Consider the following 19,467-nt stretch of genomic DNA (forward strand, 5'->3'; position numbering starts at 1 on the left):
AACACCAGTGTAAACTTAACACAGTATACTGCAGTATGAAACTTATAAAAAAACACAGTAAAAAAGTAAAAAATTCCGCCTGACAGTATTTTTGTAAAAAAATAACAAAAGTTAGTATACTATGTAAATTTCCCAATAAAATTGTGGTTGCATTAAACATGATGGGTGGCCGCTGGCAATTGAATAACTGGCGAAGTAGAGAATGAATGAAAGGCTTGCTTAATTCAGTGGCTGACGTAGAGAATGAAAGGCATAAGTGTTTTCTCATCATAAGAGAGTAAAGTATCCCCCACATCTCCAATCAAAATAGGGAATGAAAATCTTCCCTGTTTGATTGTTCATCAGAACATTAATACAGGGAAGAGACTTGTCGAGTTTCAGCCAAAAAAAAAAAAAAGAGAGAGAGAGCTTGAATTTGTTTACTGCAGGTGTTTCAGACATAATATAGAAAGTATTCATCCAAATAAAGGAGAAAAATAAATTGAAATTGGAGATGCGGGGGATCGAACCCCGTGCCTCTCGCATGCAAAGCGAGCGCTCTACCATTTGAGCTACATCCCCATTTTGATAGTAGCTTACACATTATAATTCTTAGTTAAAGAAAAATTATGCAAAGATAGTAGCATATTTATGGCATTGAAAAAATTGTATGGTAAAGAGTGCAAAAGGAATGAATATTGAATATGGTGAGTGAGGAATGTCAGAAACGCTTTTATATATAAAAGAAAAGGGAAATTAGGATATAACAACGTTTTTGAACCAAATTTATCCATATTTTTATTATGCCTTTTGTATGCTTGAGAAGGAGGCTGTTAGAATATTATTGTTTCCCTCATTCTTACTTTAACTTGGTGATTCAATTTATTATTGCAGTCCATTATTCAAAAACAAAATCATTATTGCAGTCATTCCCTCTCAACTTTGTTTTTAAAAAATTGCAGCAACTTGAGATTTCATAAATATTTCATCCAAAGCTTAAAAGAACATTTTGTTATAAGCTGATGCTTGAGATTTTTCACACATACCAATTGATTTAGTTTTTATTTGAAATTATATACTCGTGTTCTGAAACATAATAAAATCTCAATTTTTCCATTTTTTTTTTATACCAAATTCCTTTTCAGCTAAGTGTAAAAGTGATTTTTTTAGGGGTATGCAATAAATAAAAAATACAGCGTGAATCTAGGTAAATTCCAAAATATCCAACTGTGTAATGTAAGCTAGAAGTTGCATAGCACATCCGAAAAGAACTACTTCCATAGCTTGCGCAACGACATGTTTTTGTCAGTGTCCTTCTTCATTACCTTGGCCACTGCCATCTCAAAGTCCTCCTGTGTTACATGAACCCTTCTCTCCCTCAATGCAAACATTCCTGCTTCTGTGCACACAGCCTGTAACACAGAACAGATAAACCAATGTGTTTATTATAAATAAAACTCAACTAACTTTTCAATCTACCGGTTCCATCGAAAGAGAATTTGGGACATTATGTCCAGAAAGAGAGAACCTACCTTCAGCTCTGCACCAGATGCACCGTTCATCTTCTCTGCAATCTTCTTCAGATCAATACCGCGCATTAAATTCATTCTCCTCGAATGAATTTTCAAGATGTCAAATCGAGACTGCAATTTTTTTTAATCATAATGAGTATTGCATTTGGTTTCAAACTGACAACTATAATATAAGCCAGTGTCCAAATCAAGGTCACTAATTACTGATTTCAAAGGATAAAGCTCAACAGAATTTGTAAACCTAAGATGTGAATAAATAACATTGCAAAACAATTAAGCTCAAGGGAAACAAACAAGAGAATTACTTTTTACCATGCAATACAAGCAATCTATACTGATTGATAAAGTGAATTCCTATAACAAGTAATAATCACCTATACCCCTATAGAAGTACAGGACTCACCTCCCCATTAGGATTGGGAAACTCAATCTTTCTGTCAATTCTCCCGGGCCTAAGGAGTGCTTGATCAAGTATATCAATGCGATTTGTTGCCATCAAAACCTGTCAAAGCGGCATTTTAGATAAATGTTTTTCTAAAGTCACAGTACGAGAATACTGCTCTCCGCTAATTGTGTTAACCACACATCTTTTGAGTTGAATATTAGTTTTCCATTTCATACCTTGATCTTGTTTGATGCTTCAAACCCATCCAGCTGGTTAAGAAGCTCCAACATAGTCCGCTGCACCTCACTATCTCCATTGCCACTTCCAGATTCCATTCGAGCAGACCCAATACTATCAATTTCATCCATAAAAATAATAGATGGAGCATGTTCCCTGAAACAAAACAAAACCTGTATTTAATGGTAATAGAAGCATGATAGTAAAGCATGCAACTAATTAGCCAGCAAAAGTGCAACATCAGGATTTCAACTATGTTCCAGAAAAACCTCATAATATTGGAGTAAACATTGATTTGCTTGCAAGACTTATTTCATACCATTGCTTAGAATTATTCTGTCAATAATTTTCTAGTCACAAACAAATATTTCCAAAAGAACCTTGATAATACAACAGCCTTCTAACAGCAGCATAACAATATGGCAAACATAAAATGGTTAAAATAGTTCATTAAACATCAGATAACAAGATATAACATAAGAGTCAAAGAACAACATTAAAACAAACCTCGCCATGACAAAAAGTTCTCTAACCATTCTAGAGCCTTCTCCAATGTACTTCTGAACTAATTCAGAACCAGAAACCCTGATGAATGTACAATCAGTATGATGAGCCACAGCCCTAGCCAAAAGTGTTTTCCCTGTACCAGGGGGCCCATAGAGAAGGACACCCTATAATAGAAGAACATAAGTAACCGTCAATGTCTGTCATGTTTACCATTTATCAGATGATATAAATGAAATCCAGCATTACCTTTGGTTGAGCTATTCCGAGACTCTCAAACAATTCAGGATGTTTGATTGGAAGTTCAATGACCTGACAAGAAAATTACAATTCGTGCATTAACAATCCATCAAATAATACGTCAAAAAAAATATCCATTAAATAAACAAATTAACCAAGAGAAACCATAGAGAGGGAAAGAAAGGAATGTAGAAACTAAGAATCCATATAAAATACCTCCTTGATTTCTTTGATTTGCTGATCAAGTCCACCGATCATATCATAAGTAGAATCTGGAACCTTTTCGACTTTCATAAGGTTAACTAAAGGATCTACTTTACTTGGCAAGACCAAATGAAGAACATAGCTATCATTTCGGAGCGCAACTCTAGTCGATGGTGTAATTTTTGTGATATCAATGCTTTTATCAATATCAACAACATATTTTCCTTCTGGATGAACCTGAAAAAGAGTAGGAAATAAATTAAGGTTTTCAGGTATAAGCAGCTCAGAACGAAAACCTCTTACAATTGAAGTTCCAAACAACAAGAAAATTAGCAGAGACCACTTAATGCTTACCTTAACTAAAACCTTGTTTTTCCCCATTACTTTGACTACTTCTCCAACATATGATCCAGGCTCCTGAAGTAGCTGTAGCTCTTCCCTAAGCATCCTCACTGTTGAATTACATAAATAAACAAAATCACTAATTGATGCAACAACTCCAGATTACAAAATAATAACCCAACAACATGTTCAAAAAGTTCAATACTTGACTCCCAATATAACAAAATCTACCTATGAAAATGAACGAATTCAAGCAGAAACAATAATCAGTTGCATGTAAATCACCGAAAGGAGTCTTTCTGAAAGTGCGTTTTACTTTTCATCTTTTTATATTATTTCCAAATACTGAATCCGGTAAATAGACGGGAGAACAACGGGGTTCAATATTTGGATGGATTTGCTTCTGCCATCAATGTACTATAAAACAATCTTGTTCCAATACGTAATCTCAGTAAAATAATGGTGCTTTCTCAACCCCCAAGAACGAAAATAAGCACCGAATTCCTAGCACAATACTTTCCATTTCTATAATGAGTTAATTTTATCATCATTCTAATCAAAATTCAAACTCTTCTTTTTTTAAGCATCTCATTCTTTGTTAAAAGATTCCATCAAAATACAAGTTCTTCCAAGTAATAACCGATTCGATAGTCCCACATTCTATAATCTATATATTTAAAACAAAAACAACAACAACAATCCCAAATCGATCAAAAAAAAAAAAAACAACCCAGAAATCCAAAAGTGTAACTAAACAAAAATTGAACCTGCCCTTAAGAAACTCAACAATTTATAACCATGATTAGTGTTAGGTAAATAACGAACCTCTAGAGTTGAGCTCGTTACGCTGAGCTTCAAGACGATTAAGATTGTGGGTTTTCAGGCGGACCTGGAGCTGTAGATCATGGATATGTTGGAGGTAGTACTGTTTAAGACCTTCCCCTTGCTTTGCTGCGATGGAGGAGCAAGTCTCCCCCGGCATCATCGCCTCTGGCTGCTTGGATTCGACGAACACTGTTGCCATTGGAAAGGGTGTAATTCGTTTCAGACTGAGATTTGAGTTTCGTTCCCTAAACTCAATCTTAAAGTAAGTCGCTAAATAAACTGTGAAAAGACAACTATACCCCAGTTCCAAAATTTTGAGTACATGGTTCTTTAAATTATATTGTATAACTATTTTACTTTATTTGATTTAGTTTTTACTTTCATTTTCATATTTTTAATATCTACCCATTTTTATTTGATTTAGTTCTTTAAATTATATGCTAGAGAAAGTGTGAAAGTATATTGGACAACTCACTCATAAAAGTGAATATTTTAATAAAATATAATATGAGAGTATTTTTGATTAATGCATACAAAAAATAAGTATTTTTCAACTTATCCCTTTATTAAATCATATTTAATATTTTTAAACATATTTAAATCTGATCAAATTATATATTGGATGTTAGATTATACTATTCGATCCGATTCAATTAATTTTAGTCATCCAATCAAGATGTTGGATTGGATCATTTCTATCTATTAGATGTATTTCATATATATTTATTAGTTTAATTTGGGTTTATTCAATATTTTAGACCTAGTATTTTTTTGGATCGGATTTGATCCATCCAATATTTTAAGTCTAGTATGTATTTGATTGAATTGGATCCATCTAATCTAAGAAGAAAGAGTAAAATTTTAATGTTAATTTTTATATATACAAATATATTTTATGTATAATATTATAAAATCTAATTACTCATCAAAACTAAATGAAATACTAATTAGTTCGATTGGATGTTGGATGTATTAGATTTTTGGATACCCCATCCAACATCCAATCTGATCCAATTAGATATTCAAAAATAACATCCAATCCAATCTGATCATAATTGGATATCCAACGTTTAGTTGTCAGTTGTAATTAGATCGGTCGGTTATCATTAGATTGGATAATTTATGCACAACCCTAACTAAAAAGAACTATTGATTCTTGGCACCAGTGTTATTATATCATTGAGTAATTAAGTATCTGGTTCAATTGTGCAACTTCACCTATAGAAGATGTTAAATATCACCATTGGTACTAATAGCAATGCTCTTAAATTAAAGTCCTTCACCTCAATTTTTAAAATTTGACATACATGTTAATTGGTTAACAGTCAGATCATTATTTTATTAGTCATACGTGACAAAATTTAACGAACCAATTCACAACACTGTATTATAGTTTATGGATTATTTTTAACGAGCTAAAAAATTTAAGAACACAATAAAGTTATAATTCAAGGGTAAAAGTCCTAAATAACATAGAAGTTATTAGGGAAACAATTTTATTTTATTCATTTGTTTGTTTTGTTTCATTAGTATTAGAATTTTGGTCTAATGGAATAGAATATTATTTTGAGTAGAGAAAAATTATGCCTCATAAACCAATTCAACACTATCATCATAATAAGTTTGAGAAACTGCGACACTCCTTATAAAATAAATAAAAAAGAATTAGCATATTAAAGTAGGAATATATATTGAAGTAATATCTACAATAATAATATTTAAATTTTTAAAAAAAAATATTCTCATGTTCATTCTGTTTCCTATGTTTTTATTCATTTAACTAAACACTATCTAAATTAATTATAATTAGATACATTTCATTCTAGAGCAAATGTATTTTGAAATTAATTATTTTTTTAATTCTCGAAATAAAATATAATTTTGGACGTGGTTGGTTGGTACATAGAACTAGGATTAAGATTGTTTATCTTTGGATTAATAATCTACTTTTCCCAAAGTAGATCAATTTGTGTGGGTGGTGGGCTCCACTTTTTACTATTTTCAATAATTCCTTTATTATTTTTTTAAATTAAAATCCTAATAAATAAATAATTTTATATTTAAAATGAATAAAATAGGCTAACTATAATTTTTGCTCCTTGAACTTTTACATGTATCAAATCATGCCTTTTGAACTTTTAAAGTCATTAAAAATACCTCGTGAAAGTTCGAGGGATAAAAATTCAAGGAGAATGATTTAGTACATGTCAAAGTTCGAGAGACATGATTTAGTACATGTTAAAGTTCGAGGGACATGATTTGGTAAATATCAAAGTATGGGGAGCGTGGTTTAGTACATAAACAATTACTAAAATAGTAAAATTGAATGAAATTAGACAAAAGTCCTTAAATCTAACAATCTCAATAGTTCAGAGCCGGGGAATTTTTAACGGCCAGAAAAGTTCAGGAAACATGATTTAGTATATATTAAAGTTTAAGAAGGAAAGATACAAATTATTCTAATCTCAATCCAAGTAATCCAATCCAATGCAATAATCCTATTAAATTTATCGATGAAAAATGTATTTACAAATTACAATAAAAATTCCTTCAAAAAAAATTAAAATGAAAAATATTTGTATTTAGTTTTAAGAGAATGTGTTAATCTTTTAGTTGTTTTTATATGAAATAATGTATTAATTTTTACTTTTTTTTTGAATATTTTTATAGCATGTTTCTTAAAAATTGATATAGTGTGACACCTTTTTTTTATATTTTTTATATTCCCATAGTTATAATCTCAATTTTATTTATATTATATTGTATATTATAATTATTTAAAATATCTTACAAATTTATGAAAAATTTAAAATAATTTATACTATAAAAAGTATAGTTTAAAGTTCTATTTCAGACATGTATAGAATAAATAAGATATGCTTGTTTAATAAATAAATGAGATATGCATATAATAGACTGTTTTAATATTATTTGCACTACTATAAATTATTTTAAAATTTTTAAAATTTTATAGAATTGATCCTCTTAATAGTTATGATTGTCATATTAAAAAACTAGAGTTATAATAATTTATGTATTAATAATCAGTATATCAATACATATTTTTTTAGGGTTTACCATAGAATTTTACAATTTTTGATAGTTAATATTAAAAATATGACTTTGAATTTATATAAATACATGAAGTAGGAAAAAGAGGGATATTTTCCTTTTCATAAGATTTGTGCAATAAACACCCATGGTCTTATTTCTAGTTAGAGATAAATCTTAAATCAAATATAATAATATTTCATTTCATTTCAAAAAAAAAAAGAAAAAAGAAAAAAAAAGCAATTTTTAAGGTGTTATTCAGTTTATTATTTTCAATAAGGGAGCAATGCATGCCAATAATGAATCTCAAATATTATTATTTAATTATTTTGAACAGTGGATCGCAAATATTATTATTGATATATAATTTAAATTTTAATATAAATTAGTTAAATTAAACATATTTATATTGTCCAGGATAATATCTAATATCTATTCATTATTTTATACTAGGTGATTGTTACGTGTCAAGCCACGTAGTGTTAGTTTTATTTAATATTTTAATTTTTTATTTGAATTAATAATTAAAATAGTATTTGTTTTATAAAAATAAAATATGTGTCAGTATATTTAGTAAGTAAAATATAGTTGTGTTATAATAATGTATGTTATTAATAGTAACATGTACATTAATCTTCTAATTGAAAAAAGTTCTATTATCTCATTTCATATCTAATAATAGCTACACAACTATATATTTATAGACTTTCACATTCTTTGCAAATTACTAATAAGCACCAATAATATTTTCATATTCTAATATTTTTTAACCTTCTCCTCTTGGTGGTAAAATTAAAAATAAAACTAAAAATAAGCACAAATATATAAGGTAAATACTAATTATTAATATTCTCCCAAATAGGTTTGTTAGAGAGATATGTGGCTAAGATGATTTTTTTAATTTAAAAAGAGATTATTAATATTTAAAAGATTGTTTATTTAAAAGATTGTTTAATTTTTTGGGTTTAATTATTGGGTTTATTTTTTAACGGGAGATCAAACCTAATCGTTAAATTTAACAGTCTTTTATTTTTAAGTATATTCTGTTAAACCAAGAAATGCCGTTAGATAGGCACTTTTAATATATAAAGATATACAATATTATATAAATAAAAATCTAGGATAATATCTATCAAATATTTAAAATTTTAAACATTAATTATCTTAGTGTTTGTCTTTTATAAATAGAAGGGAATATAGTGTTTGAGTATGAGATTATCGATCATTCAGAGAATTCTACATACAAAAGGAGAAAAGGGTGAGTTTCAATTATTTGATATTTTGATTTGCGTATCATCATTATTTTTATGAATATGAATTTTCTGAATTATTAATTATATTTATACCTCGTATTAACATCTTATATTTTGCAGATCGAAAAGTTGCAAAGATGATGATGATACTTTCAAGTGTTATAGTTTGGCACATTGTAAAGATAGCTTTCATATTTTTGGGAACTGCCTTCCTCATCGTAGCTGCGAAGAGAATCATGAAGAGTGACAAAAATCCACAAAACTTAAACAACCAGTAGGCAGTAATGGCTCAACTCTCAAATTTCTTTCAGGAGATTTTTGTTTTTTGTTTTAATGTTCAGTTTTTAATTAACTCACAATTTTTTATTGAAAGACTTCTTCGCAAATAAAAAGGAATTTTCTTGACAAAAAATATGTTAATAAAATTTGATTGGTGTGATTTTAAATTTTAATAATTTTTTTACATTTAGTTTTAAATTTCATGTTAGCAAACACGATTCAGTTTGTCATCAACAATATATAACCAAGAAGATAATAATGATAAAATCAAAGTATGATAGAGAAGAAATATTAAAACACACGTACTTGCACTTCCATTACTGCTGCACACGTTATCACTCAATTACAAACTTAGGACTTACAAAACGACCCCAGAAATTTGAAGGCAAGAAAAAAAATAACACTTCCTGGAAACACTTGCAAGCGTAACCCAACAAACATCAGTTTCCTGACTATGTAAGCTTGAAGTACAAGATCAAAAGGATGGCAATGACAAGAACTGCAATAATAGACCCAATAATCCACTTGTTCTTGCTCATCCTCCTTGCCATGTTAGTCAAAATTTTCTTGCTCTTACCAACGTTGTCATCCACTCCATCAAGCTACAAGAAAACAAAACGCACTAATTAGACTACAACAAGATCTTGATCTTAATAGTTAGTCTAAAGGTTACATCTTGCAGGAACCAGGGACAGAGCTAGACAATTTGCTGTGGGGGCACTATTTAATTTTTTTTTACAGGGTGTGAAATGCTATCTTCTCAGTTTTTAGGGGGTTGGATGCAGTTATAAGAAAATCACAATTTACTAGAAAACTATATTATTCTTATTATTATTTTAAAAAGGAGGGGTTTCAGCAATCCTATAGTAATCTTTTTTTTATTGACGCCTAAAGTAAAGCACAGACACCAGCAATCTGCACTTTTAAAAACAGCCTAACATGTAGTCTTGTATAATGGGAGGCAGCATACACCAAAACTAGGGGAGCCATCTTGGAAGTTTCAAATAGCACAAATTAATTTAGCCTTTAGCTATGCATTACCGTGTTATGAGCATGTAAGAGAGACTGCCGTTGTGAATGCAAATCTTGAAGAATAGAGACACCCAGCTCCTCTGTTTCCAGCATGGTTCTTCTGCCATCCTTAATTCTATCACTAGTCTTGTTTAATCTTTCTGTTGAGAACATTAATCTCGATCTCTGATCAGCTGATGCCTAATGAATATGCATCATTCTCATTAGAATCAGAAACTTGATTAAATTCAAAGAATAAACATTCAAAACTTCAAAATTGAATCTATAAGATAACATGGTATTTAATAAAAATTCTTAGTATAAATTTAGATGTAAGAGCAGTGAAAATGAGAGACACTTTAAAAGGCAGAAAAAGTATTCTACTAATATATGCATACCGTCAAGGTATTAGCCATGCCCGACTCCAACAACTCATCTCGAGCTGAAGCATTCAAGTTTCCAGATACTAGTCTTTTAACCTCAGTTTTCAGGTTGTTTAAATCTGATTTATATTCCCTCAATTTGGCAAGAAGCACAACCTTAACATTGGGCTGCAAAGCTCTTGCCTCAAGGTCCATTTTCCGAATCTAAAATATTTAGGTGAAAAACAAACAATCATTTAATAGAAAAGAGCAAATAAAATAAAAAATTACAGTAAACAATCAAAACAACGACTCAATTCAATACCAAAGATTCCGCTTCATCAATTCCCGTCTTTATTTCTGAAACCTTTTGTTTCTTTCGCTCTGCACATGTAAAATCTTAAAATGTTTAAATACACATATCAATGACTCTTATTTTGATAAGTTCCTCAAATTCATTTGCTAATACGAATGGATGAATTACAGTCTATGGTGTATGTTCAGGTCCAGGTCCCAAAAACCCCAATCAACTAAAAGACATCATAACCATCGTTCCATACAAAAAGCACAAAAATTCAGGTCTAAATTCAAATGAACTCTGTTGTCAAACTTTGAAATAGAAAATTTAATTATTCAAGGTATTCCATCAATTTCAAAAACCCATCATCAAATAATTGACCTAAAACGTAATAACAAGGGGCCAGAAATAAAACGGACCTCCATCAAGAGTACCGGCCGCCGTACACTTCTTGGAAAGATTAGCCGAGAGCTCGCAGTACTGGCGCTCGTAACCATCGAAAACTTCACTCATCTTCACCCTAATCATTCAATTATTACCACCAAAAAAAAAAAAAAATCAAATCAAATAAAACCCTAAACCGATCATAACTCAATGATCAAATCACAAAATTAAGCAACAGATTAGAAAGATCTCAAAAACCAACCGAAGGGATTTACAAACCGCAGATGGTCAAACGCTGTGAGAGATTGCCGGGCACGAGGAGAAAGAGGTGGCGGATCGTTGCAGTACCGGTGTTGTTCAGAAAAACGACAATTCTACGCTTGTGTAATGACGCAGAATAGAATATAGATGGTAAGAATAAGAATGTAAATGATAAACTCACCCGCGTTTTGATACAATCGTGACAGCACGTCAGGGTTGTAGTATTAATTAATTGGCTAGGATGTACCAATTTTATGTTCACCATTAATATATATGGCAATTTGGATAGGAGAAAGAAACATTGGTGTTCAACAACATTAAAATTAAAGAAAAAATATAATTAAATTTATTCCCGTAAAATTTAGTTCTTACAAAAATTGAATTTTTAATATACTTTTCTATATTTAAATGAATTTTTTAATAAAAGTTAATTAATTTTTTTTTTAAAAATTTTGATTTACTTTTTAATTTTCTTAATTATTCAAAATAATAAGATCTAAATTAATTTTTTAAGATATACCGAAAAAAATATTGAATCTTTCTCATTTTTATTTAGAGAGGGTACGATTTGATAATTATTATAGTTTAAGGAAAAAATTGCTAATTTACAAAAGTATATCAATATTTAAAGGAAGTAATAGGAAATAACCTAACAAATGACTAAATTTCAGTTAATAAAAAAGTTAAGATTAAGAGAAATTTTTAACAAATCAAATATTTTAGAAGGCAAGATCAATAGTATTTAAAGTTTAGAAGGTGAAATTGGTGATTATTCATTATGAAAAGAGTAATAAAAATATTTTTTCTTTTTTTACACAGGGAGGGAGATTTGAACTTGAAATCTCTTCTTCATGAGGAAAAAAAATAAATCACTAGATTATGCTTATAACTACGTCACTTGTCATTTCATAGTCTAACTTATAGACTATAGTTTTGAATTCTTCTTCTCTAGAGTTGTTATTAGATGTTTTTTTTTTTTATTTGAATAACAAGTATAGTGTTGTATATAATTGAGACGTCGACTCTTTTTTTCGTAAGAAAATTATGACATGTTAAGGGTATAAACCTCGAAAAAAAATATCCTCGCATGATAGATACATGCGAAAAGTTTGCGATCGAGACAGAGCAGTCACAGGTTATGCATCACAAAACAAATTTAAGTAAAAGTGGGACGTAATTCGTTTGTTCCAAAGAATACATATATACTAGTAACTCGTTTGAACCCACTAGTTCTTAAGTTAATAGTATACGAACGACCAATACATTATCAAAATAGTCGCGCCTGTTCCACACTTTGATGAAAATAGTTGAAATTGTTCATTTATTTATTTTTACAAATATTTTTCATTTTATTTAATATAATTAATGTGAATAACAATCATGTTTGTCCAATTTTGTAATTGAATTGGTTATTTATTTTCTATATAAAGGAGTGATCCACAAATAGTAAAGTTAATCACAAACTCTTGCAAAAGTAAACTACCCAAATCAAACTCTTGTTAAACTAGTATAATTTATGTGGTTTATTCTTCATATGGCTATTTTATTTTAATACTCATAATATTTTATTGCCATATTAGTAGCAAAATTACATTACATTAAATAAATTATATTTTTTTGATTGGGGTGATTGGGTTTTTTTATGGGTAAATACTATTTTGGACCCTGTGTTTTACAAAAGTTACAAGTTTGACTCTCTGTTTTGTTAATTGACAAAATTGACCTTGTATTTTCTAAAATTGTACAAATAGGACCCTGAACTGATTTTGTGTCAAAATAAAACTTAATAATAATCTGATCTAGAGATATTATGATAAAACTGGTTACATTTTCTGTATCTGTTCGTGTTAGAAATTGTCTTAAAGTTGGTTATATTAAAAAATAAAATTATTGAAAATTGAGCTCAGGGTCTTATTTTTACCATTTTAAAAAATATAAGGTCCATTTTGTCATTTAACAAAACAGGGGGTCTAATTGATAACTTTTGCAAAAACACAGGGTCTAAAATAATATTTACACTTTTTTTATTTAAGCTTTTATCTTATTTTATTTAAATTATGTTTTTTAGGTTTCTATTAGGTTTTTTATTAAGTTTTGGAAAAAGAAAATACATTTTCTGAAACTACTTTCTAGTTTTTTTTTTTTCAAAAAATAAGGGGGATTTACTTTTTTTATTTGTTGAAAACAATATAAGTGTATAAAATTAAAATAGACTTATATTTATACCGTAAATTTTTTATTTATATTTGTACTTTTAATTTCTCAAGAAATAACATTTTTGAAAAAAGAAAGTTCATATTTTTGAACTCTTTGTATGAAAACTGATATAATTTGTAAATTTTTCACTTTTTAATTTTAGGATGTTATAAATGAAACTTTCTTAAAAACATTTTTTTAATATTGAAAACTTTAAAATAAATAAAATCGAGTGGAGTTGGGCTGGCTGGCTAAAGACCACGCTAATGGATTTCTTCTTATTTAATAGCCCATATAATTATGACCCATCATTTACAGTGTTGGGTATATTTATGGGAAGCCCATTGGAAAATTGTTAAGGAATCTAAGACTGTTAGAAACTTGAAACAAGATTTTTTGCTATTAACCTAAAAGTGAAAGGAATAAAAATGAGGTGGTTTTTTTTGCTGGTATTAAAATGAGAAGCTTGATCTGATCAATTCATAGATGACAAACATGGTTACCTAAGAAAAAATATTTAGGCACAGTTAGTAATTCAAAACCAGTTCACTGAAAGACAAAAAAAAAAAAAAATCACTGTGTAATAAAGTTGTACATGGTTTTTTGATACAATCCAGATCTATTCATATTCTATATGAAAGAAAGCCCAACTGACTCCACAGATTTAGCACAGTTCTTTTTTTTTTTCTTTTTCTTTTGCTGAATAGATTTAGCACAGTTCAGGTATCCTAATTTCTAACCAAACATGTTCTGGTTCAACATAGATTAGACACAAAATATGTAACGTGAAGGAAAATCATAGTTTTACTATATTTTTTAATAAATAAATTAAACGTAGCAGACAGAGATAGGTTAATCTATGAACTGAGTGGACCCAAATCTAAGACTAAATATTGATGTAGATAGATAAACAGTCATATTACAAAATGAGGAAAAGTCTTACGAATGATCAAGAGGCACAAGCAAAGTGGCTTGCTTTCGTAATTGTGATGTAATTTCATTTTCTTTTTTAACCAAATCAACAGATTAAATACTAGTAGTAAAGAAATGATGTTAATGCTATTGCTGCTAACACTTGCGTTTGTCAAACAAAGATGGCCCAAAAATTTCAAACCTTTCAGCATCACAATAAAACAGCCACTGTGCTTAGAAATTAAGTTTACGGCGCGTGCCACCTGTTAATCATTGCTTAATTAAGCAAAGTGGGAAACTCATGGTAATCTTTTTACCATATTGATTTTCCTATGCTAAGTAGAGAGGGTCAATGTTCTTTGTCACAATGACCAAATACTTGAAATCAATCTTGACTCTTAGAAATTTCCTTATAGAATATTACATAATTGATTTTGTGCTATTCCCTATCCAACCAATATTCAACACACCACCAATCCTTTATTCTTCTTAAATAGAAAATCATTTCCTTAATTAGAAAATAATTTCCATAATAAAAAATATAGTAATATTCTCCCACTTGGAATCATTTAAACTAAAATATTCATGACACCCTCATTCAATAAACCTGTTTTTGTTTTGGGGTCACAAATTGACCACACTTTAGTATTGATGACCAATGTATTACAATACATTTATTATATAACAAGTGTGATGTAGAATAGAACTACTTAAGTGAATAAACCCTAATGGGTATGTTGATTCAGTTTGAAATTTGCAGAATATAACATTAAGATGCGCATAAATGGGGAAAAATCAAAATAAGAGTTTCATTAACTAATAACTTTATTTGTGGGATACTTTATGGAAACCAAGCCCTTGGCCAGATTAAATTGCCCACGTTTTTATGTACACTATTTTGTAAAAATTGCAACCCCTTTTAGTGGCCCAATCAATTTTGTTCTCTCTATCTCTCTCTTTTGGTATTATTTTTTATAAGGTAACTTGGCTTTGATGACAAGTTTAATTGACATGTTGAAAAACTATGTAAAACTCAGACGGGTAATTAAAAATGAAAGCCAATGACATAATCTATAAAAGAAAAAGAGAAATAAAAGGCAAGCATTATAGACAAACATGTCCTATATATTATTATCACCAAACTTTTCTTTTCAATCAACTTCAACATCATTATCATTATCACCATTACCATTGTTTCTTTTTCTTCCTTACGAGTCCGAGTAGCCAACTAAATTGTCTATCCAAAATGGCTCTTGTACATCCTTAGAATAAAGCCTCATAACGGCACATAGTGCGTTCTCACTACTCATTCCGAGCATACTGGGCTTCTTCCTATTACATAAAGGATATTAATGGAGGGATGCTTTGTTGAGCATACATTAGGCTTCCAACAAATTTAACATAAGGAATGTCTCTGTTCATTTGTATCACTTTCAAAATCATTCTTCTTCCAAATTTAATTTAGTGACCCTTGATTATAGAGCAACGCTCACCAACAATCTTTCATAAAACGATAGGGTTGATAGTGAACATGAATGATAGATTCTGAGATTAAACCTACAGAATCACTATCTATCTTTATGAATCTTAATGCCTATGACATAGGATGCTTCACCCATGTCTTTCATCTATATGTTCTTTGAGCAAAATTATATAAAAGTAGCAACCCTTTATCATTGGATGCGAGAAGAATTTTATCGTTCTAGAATAACTAGGCTATATGGAATTTTTCATTGGGATCCATGACATTCTCCAAGGATCCAAAGGAAGAGATGACATCATTGTTAAGTATGAAGCCATTGGCGGGATGCTCTTATTTAATAAAAGATGGACAAAATAGAGCTTGCAGATACCAAATCCCGACCTTCATGAAGAAATGAAACAATAGGTTGTTTCATGTATACCTCCTTAAATCACCAGTTTGAGTCATTTTTTAGTTGACAAAAGTAACTTGTTTATGTAATGAATATTTTCGGGTTAACATGTCTAATTTAAAAATGATACGATTTTGTATATCTATTATATTTATTACATGTAAATTGCATTAATTAAATTGGTTAAATAGAGCATAAAAACATCAAATAATTATCATAAAAGGGTTGTAAACATGGAGATGATATGAATTGGTTAAATGGGCACCTCATAGAATTCATTTCATCATACTAGAAAAAGTTACGTGCCACAATTTTGATTCCTAGTTTTATGCTAAGTAAAACGTTTCAGGATCATTTTCAATTCCAATATCGATTCTAATAAATACCTGACATAGTCTTTGTAAATCTTTGGTTTGTATAGGAGTAGATCTTCTTAAGACTTCACCAACTAATTGTACCTAACTAACCGCCAAGTATATAAGTGCATTGCGTGCAATCCTAACATTTTGACCACCGGATTATCATTACCAATCAAGACACTTGGTATATATGTTCAAATTCGTTTGATTCATTCAATGTTAACCATTATCAATCTTGCTTTTGAAGTGGAAGTTCTCAAGGATCTTTCTCGTTAGACCTAAGTCCTTTGATTGATCACTCCCACCGATCAAGGTATTCTCAAGAAATTTTCGTTCCACAATTCTCGGCATGATGGACAATAAAACTTGTAACCTTTAGATTTTCACGTACCCTATAAAGAATCCGCTTATGGTCCCGGGGTCAATTTCTTCTCAGGATTATATATTCGACTTCGATGGACATCCCCAAATGCGTGACAAGATTCAAACTTGTTCCAACCTTTCCATAATTCAAAAGGAGTTTTTGAGACCGCCTTTGATTCGGAACTCTACAATATGTACACGATGTCTTTAATGCTTCAACGACAAGGATTATGGAGGGTGAAGATTAGAGCACGGTTACAACTCCGCACCATGTCCAAGATGCTCTTCGGGAGTCGGTAAGACCATTTTGCTAGGTGTACGGCAAGGTGTAAAGAAACAGATCCCATTTTCATGAAACTTCGCAAATGCACGTGTGCTGTCCATCTTCTCGTATCTACCATATACTCACCTCTTCGATCTCACTATCAATTTGCTTGTTGCATTGTTTCTTACTCACTTTAAATATCTTAAAGACTCGAAATGCTTCACTTTTATTATGAAGTAAGTAGATATACATGTAGCGTGCAAATCGATCTATGAATGAGATGAAGTATTTCCGAATTACGTGACTCCATATCCGGACTACATAAGATCATCATGTGATGATTTCTAATAAAATCATTCTTTGATTTGGAAAATTTGAAGTTTGCTTTCCCTTAATGCAATCCACAGAGATGAAAGTCAAGAAATCTAAGGTATCGAGTACCCCCATCTTTTACCAACCTTTTAATTCTATCCCAATGGAAAGATATGTCCCAACACTTCATGCCACAATGTACGGGAATCCTCTTTCATAACACATTTGGAAGAACATGCATAACATTATTAGTGGTATTATTTTGTCAAATTAAGGCGAAAAGAAAATCGTACAAGAGAAGAACCAACACATTCGCATTTATAATATAAATTAAAATATTTGTTCGAGTAAAGGAAAAACCGATCAAAGGGTATAACCAAGACAATCAAAACCAAAAGAAGGAGAAACAGAAGGAAAGGTCTTTTCTAACTTTAAAATAGAAACCATGCTTAAAACATTTGTTCCAATAGACTTCCACATGTGAGCCCATCTTTAAGAAAGATGCTGCTCCCGAACTTCCTTAGATTTTGAACAAGGAATTTGTTATTCAATTGTTGAAACAACTATCCACCATGTGTTAAGATTAACATTAGCCATATTAGATTCATAACATACTAAGGAAATTGATTACCTTTGTCATCCATCCATGACAAAATGGACCCAAAGTGTCCCTTTTGTTTACAAATGAAACATTCGAGTAGATTTGGGAGCCATGGGCTGATTTCCCTTTGTTCTTCGAATGGCTTGCATGTTTGTCCAAACAAATCAATTTCTCAAACTTGCTCCCGTAGAAAGCCTCGATGGAACACACATGGTCATCAATTCATTGATAGTCCATTTTTCTATAGTTGGAATGTGTGTTGTAAGATATTGGCCCATCGTGTGGAGGATTGTGAAGGATGTAATGAACCGCAAGTCGACATGATAACGTCGAAAATTTCAAAGAAAAATGTCCCTCATTTTAGAAGGCTATGTTCTAGAACTCCTTTAAAGATGAGTTTTGTGGACGAGAACTCTTGGATGAGGTTGATGAACAAAGATTTATCTCATGTCAAACCGCTCATCCATAACTTTGATAAAGTCTTTCACCTTCTCGTGGCTCCACCGATCCACGCATTCCCATAGGAATTACATAATGAACATTAAAGACGATTAGATTCTCCCACTTTTCAAATCTAATTTCTCGCAAAGAAGGTTAGTATGCATAATTGGGGTTCATCTTTCCTTTGGCATAATCCATGGTCATGTAAGTAAAAAGGGATTAGAAGTTCTAAGCAATAGAGGATTTCACTAGTGGAAAGAGGTGGATGAAATAATCAAAGACTTATAAAAGACTTTAGATGTTAACAATGTGTTTAATGAAATCTGTTTACCAAGATGTAAAACATGATGAAGATGAAAATTTACATTAACACAAAATTGCTTTGCTAAATTTCTAAATCTACATTCAAAATTAGATGAACTTTATGGGGACCCTCATTTAATGAAGTATTTAATTTAGAAATAATGGAGGAATGAAATCTATCTTTAATTAAAATTTGATGATCACTATTAAATCAAATCCTCATATACTCAAAAATTAAGAGAATTTAACTTAATATATTATCCTAATACCTTATAAAAATTGGAGAACTTTACTTAAACACAAATAATTAATTACAAGTTTTGTCCATTAAGGTGAATTTTATTAATATATAATTTTATATAATGTGCAGATGATTACTCCCTAACTTATAAAAAATTAGATTTTCATGGAATTTAGGTATCGGCATAAAAGTAATTTCGTTATTAACATAGACAACCCTCGAGATTAAGTGCTTCTGGTCGTCCGAAGATCATTAACAGACCATTCAAGATATGAGCATTTGATGGTTCATGTAATTCTTACTGTCAAACCACAAAGATTTACTTACGTTTTATTCATATCTTATTCATTTTAATCAATAGTTTTATGAATCCATCATCCGAATAATTTTATGAAGTTTTATGAAACACCAATTAAAGTGTGGACCTATCTTAATGTTTGAATATTTCTAAAT

At 30.1% G+C, this 19,467-nt stretch overlaps 2 protein-coding genes and 1 non-coding gene across 4 annotated transcripts; all 3 read right to left on the reverse strand.

Moving 5' to 3' along the window:
• Nucleotides 1-488: 488 nt before the first annotated feature.
• Nucleotides 489-561, reverse strand: TRNAA-UGC (transfer RNA alanine (anticodon UGC)). Its single transcript has one exon. It is a non-coding gene; the product is annotated as a tRNA-Ala (tRNA).
• A 450-nt stretch (nucleotides 562-1,011) lies between these two features.
• LOC115707539 (26S proteasome regulatory subunit 8 homolog A) lies at nucleotides 1,012-4,551 on the reverse strand. The gene is made up of 9 exons (XM_030635542.2): nucleotides 4,249-4,551; nucleotides 3,436-3,533; nucleotides 3,094-3,318; nucleotides 2,887-2,949; nucleotides 2,641-2,804; nucleotides 2,133-2,289; nucleotides 1,915-2,013; nucleotides 1,512-1,622; nucleotides 1,012-1,391 (listed from the first exon to the last, which is right to left on the reverse strand). Exons 1-9 carry the CDS (start codon nucleotides 4,445-4,447, stop codon nucleotides 1,251-1,253), a joined length of 1,257 nt encoding a protein of 418 aa, XP_030491402.1. The 5' UTR covers nucleotides 4,448-4,551; the 3' UTR covers nucleotides 1,012-1,250.
• Nucleotides 4,552-9,120: 4,569 nt separating this feature from the next.
• LOC115707542 (vesicle transport v-SNARE 13) lies at nucleotides 9,121-11,431 on the reverse strand. Of its 2 annotated transcripts, none has more exons than XM_030635548.2 (6): nucleotides 11,149-11,431; nucleotides 10,922-11,022; nucleotides 10,530-10,588; nucleotides 10,241-10,429; nucleotides 9,873-10,043; nucleotides 9,121-9,433 (listed from the first exon to the last, which is right to left on the reverse strand). In XM_030635548.2, exons 2-6 carry the CDS (start codon nucleotides 11,013-11,015, stop codon nucleotides 9,284-9,286), a joined length of 663 nt encoding a protein of 220 aa, XP_030491408.1. In that variant the 5' UTR covers nucleotides 11,016-11,022; nucleotides 11,149-11,431; the 3' UTR covers nucleotides 9,121-9,283. The 2 variants fall into 2 exon arrangements, with proteins under 2 accessions (XP_030491408.1, XP_030491409.1); XM_030635549.2 differs by having other exon boundaries at nucleotides 11,166-11,365.
• Nucleotides 11,432-19,467: the final 8,036 nt, after the last annotated feature.

This window comes from Cannabis sativa, chromosome 1, assembly GCF_029168945.1.
Source record: "Cannabis sativa cultivar Pink pepper isolate KNU-18-1 chromosome 1, ASM2916894v1, whole genome shotgun sequence".
Lineage (NCBI taxonomy): Eukaryota > Viridiplantae > Streptophyta > Magnoliopsida > Rosales > Cannabaceae > Cannabis > Cannabis sativa.

Excerpts from the sequence above, each read along its gene's own strand:
- LOC115707542 (XM_030635548.2), bottom strand. The coding sequence starts at position 11,015 with ATGAGTGAAGTTTTCGATGGTTACGAGCGCCAGTACTGCGAGCTCTCG. Across the intron at positions 10,589-10,921 it reads GGCCGGTACTCTTGATGGAG|AGCGAAAGAAACAAAAGGTT; the intron begins GTCCGTTTTATT and ends TTACATGTGCAG. Across the intron at positions 9,434-9,872 it reads TCTTACATGCTCATAACACG|CTTGATGGAGTGGATGACAA; the intron begins GTAATGCATAGC and ends GTTTTCTTGTAG.
- LOC115707539 (XM_030635542.2), bottom strand. The coding sequence starts at position 4,447 with ATGGCAACAGTGTTCGTCGAATCCAAGCAGCCAGAGGCGATGATGCCG. Across the intron at positions 3,319-3,435 it reads AAAACAAGGTTTTAGTTAAG|GTTCATCCAGAAGGAAAATA; the intron begins GTAAGCATTAAG and ends ACTCTTTTTCAG. Across the intron at positions 2,805-2,886 it reads TCGGAATAGCTCAACCAAAG|GGTGTCCTTCTCTATGGGCC; the intron begins GTAATGCTGGAT and ends CTTCTATTATAG.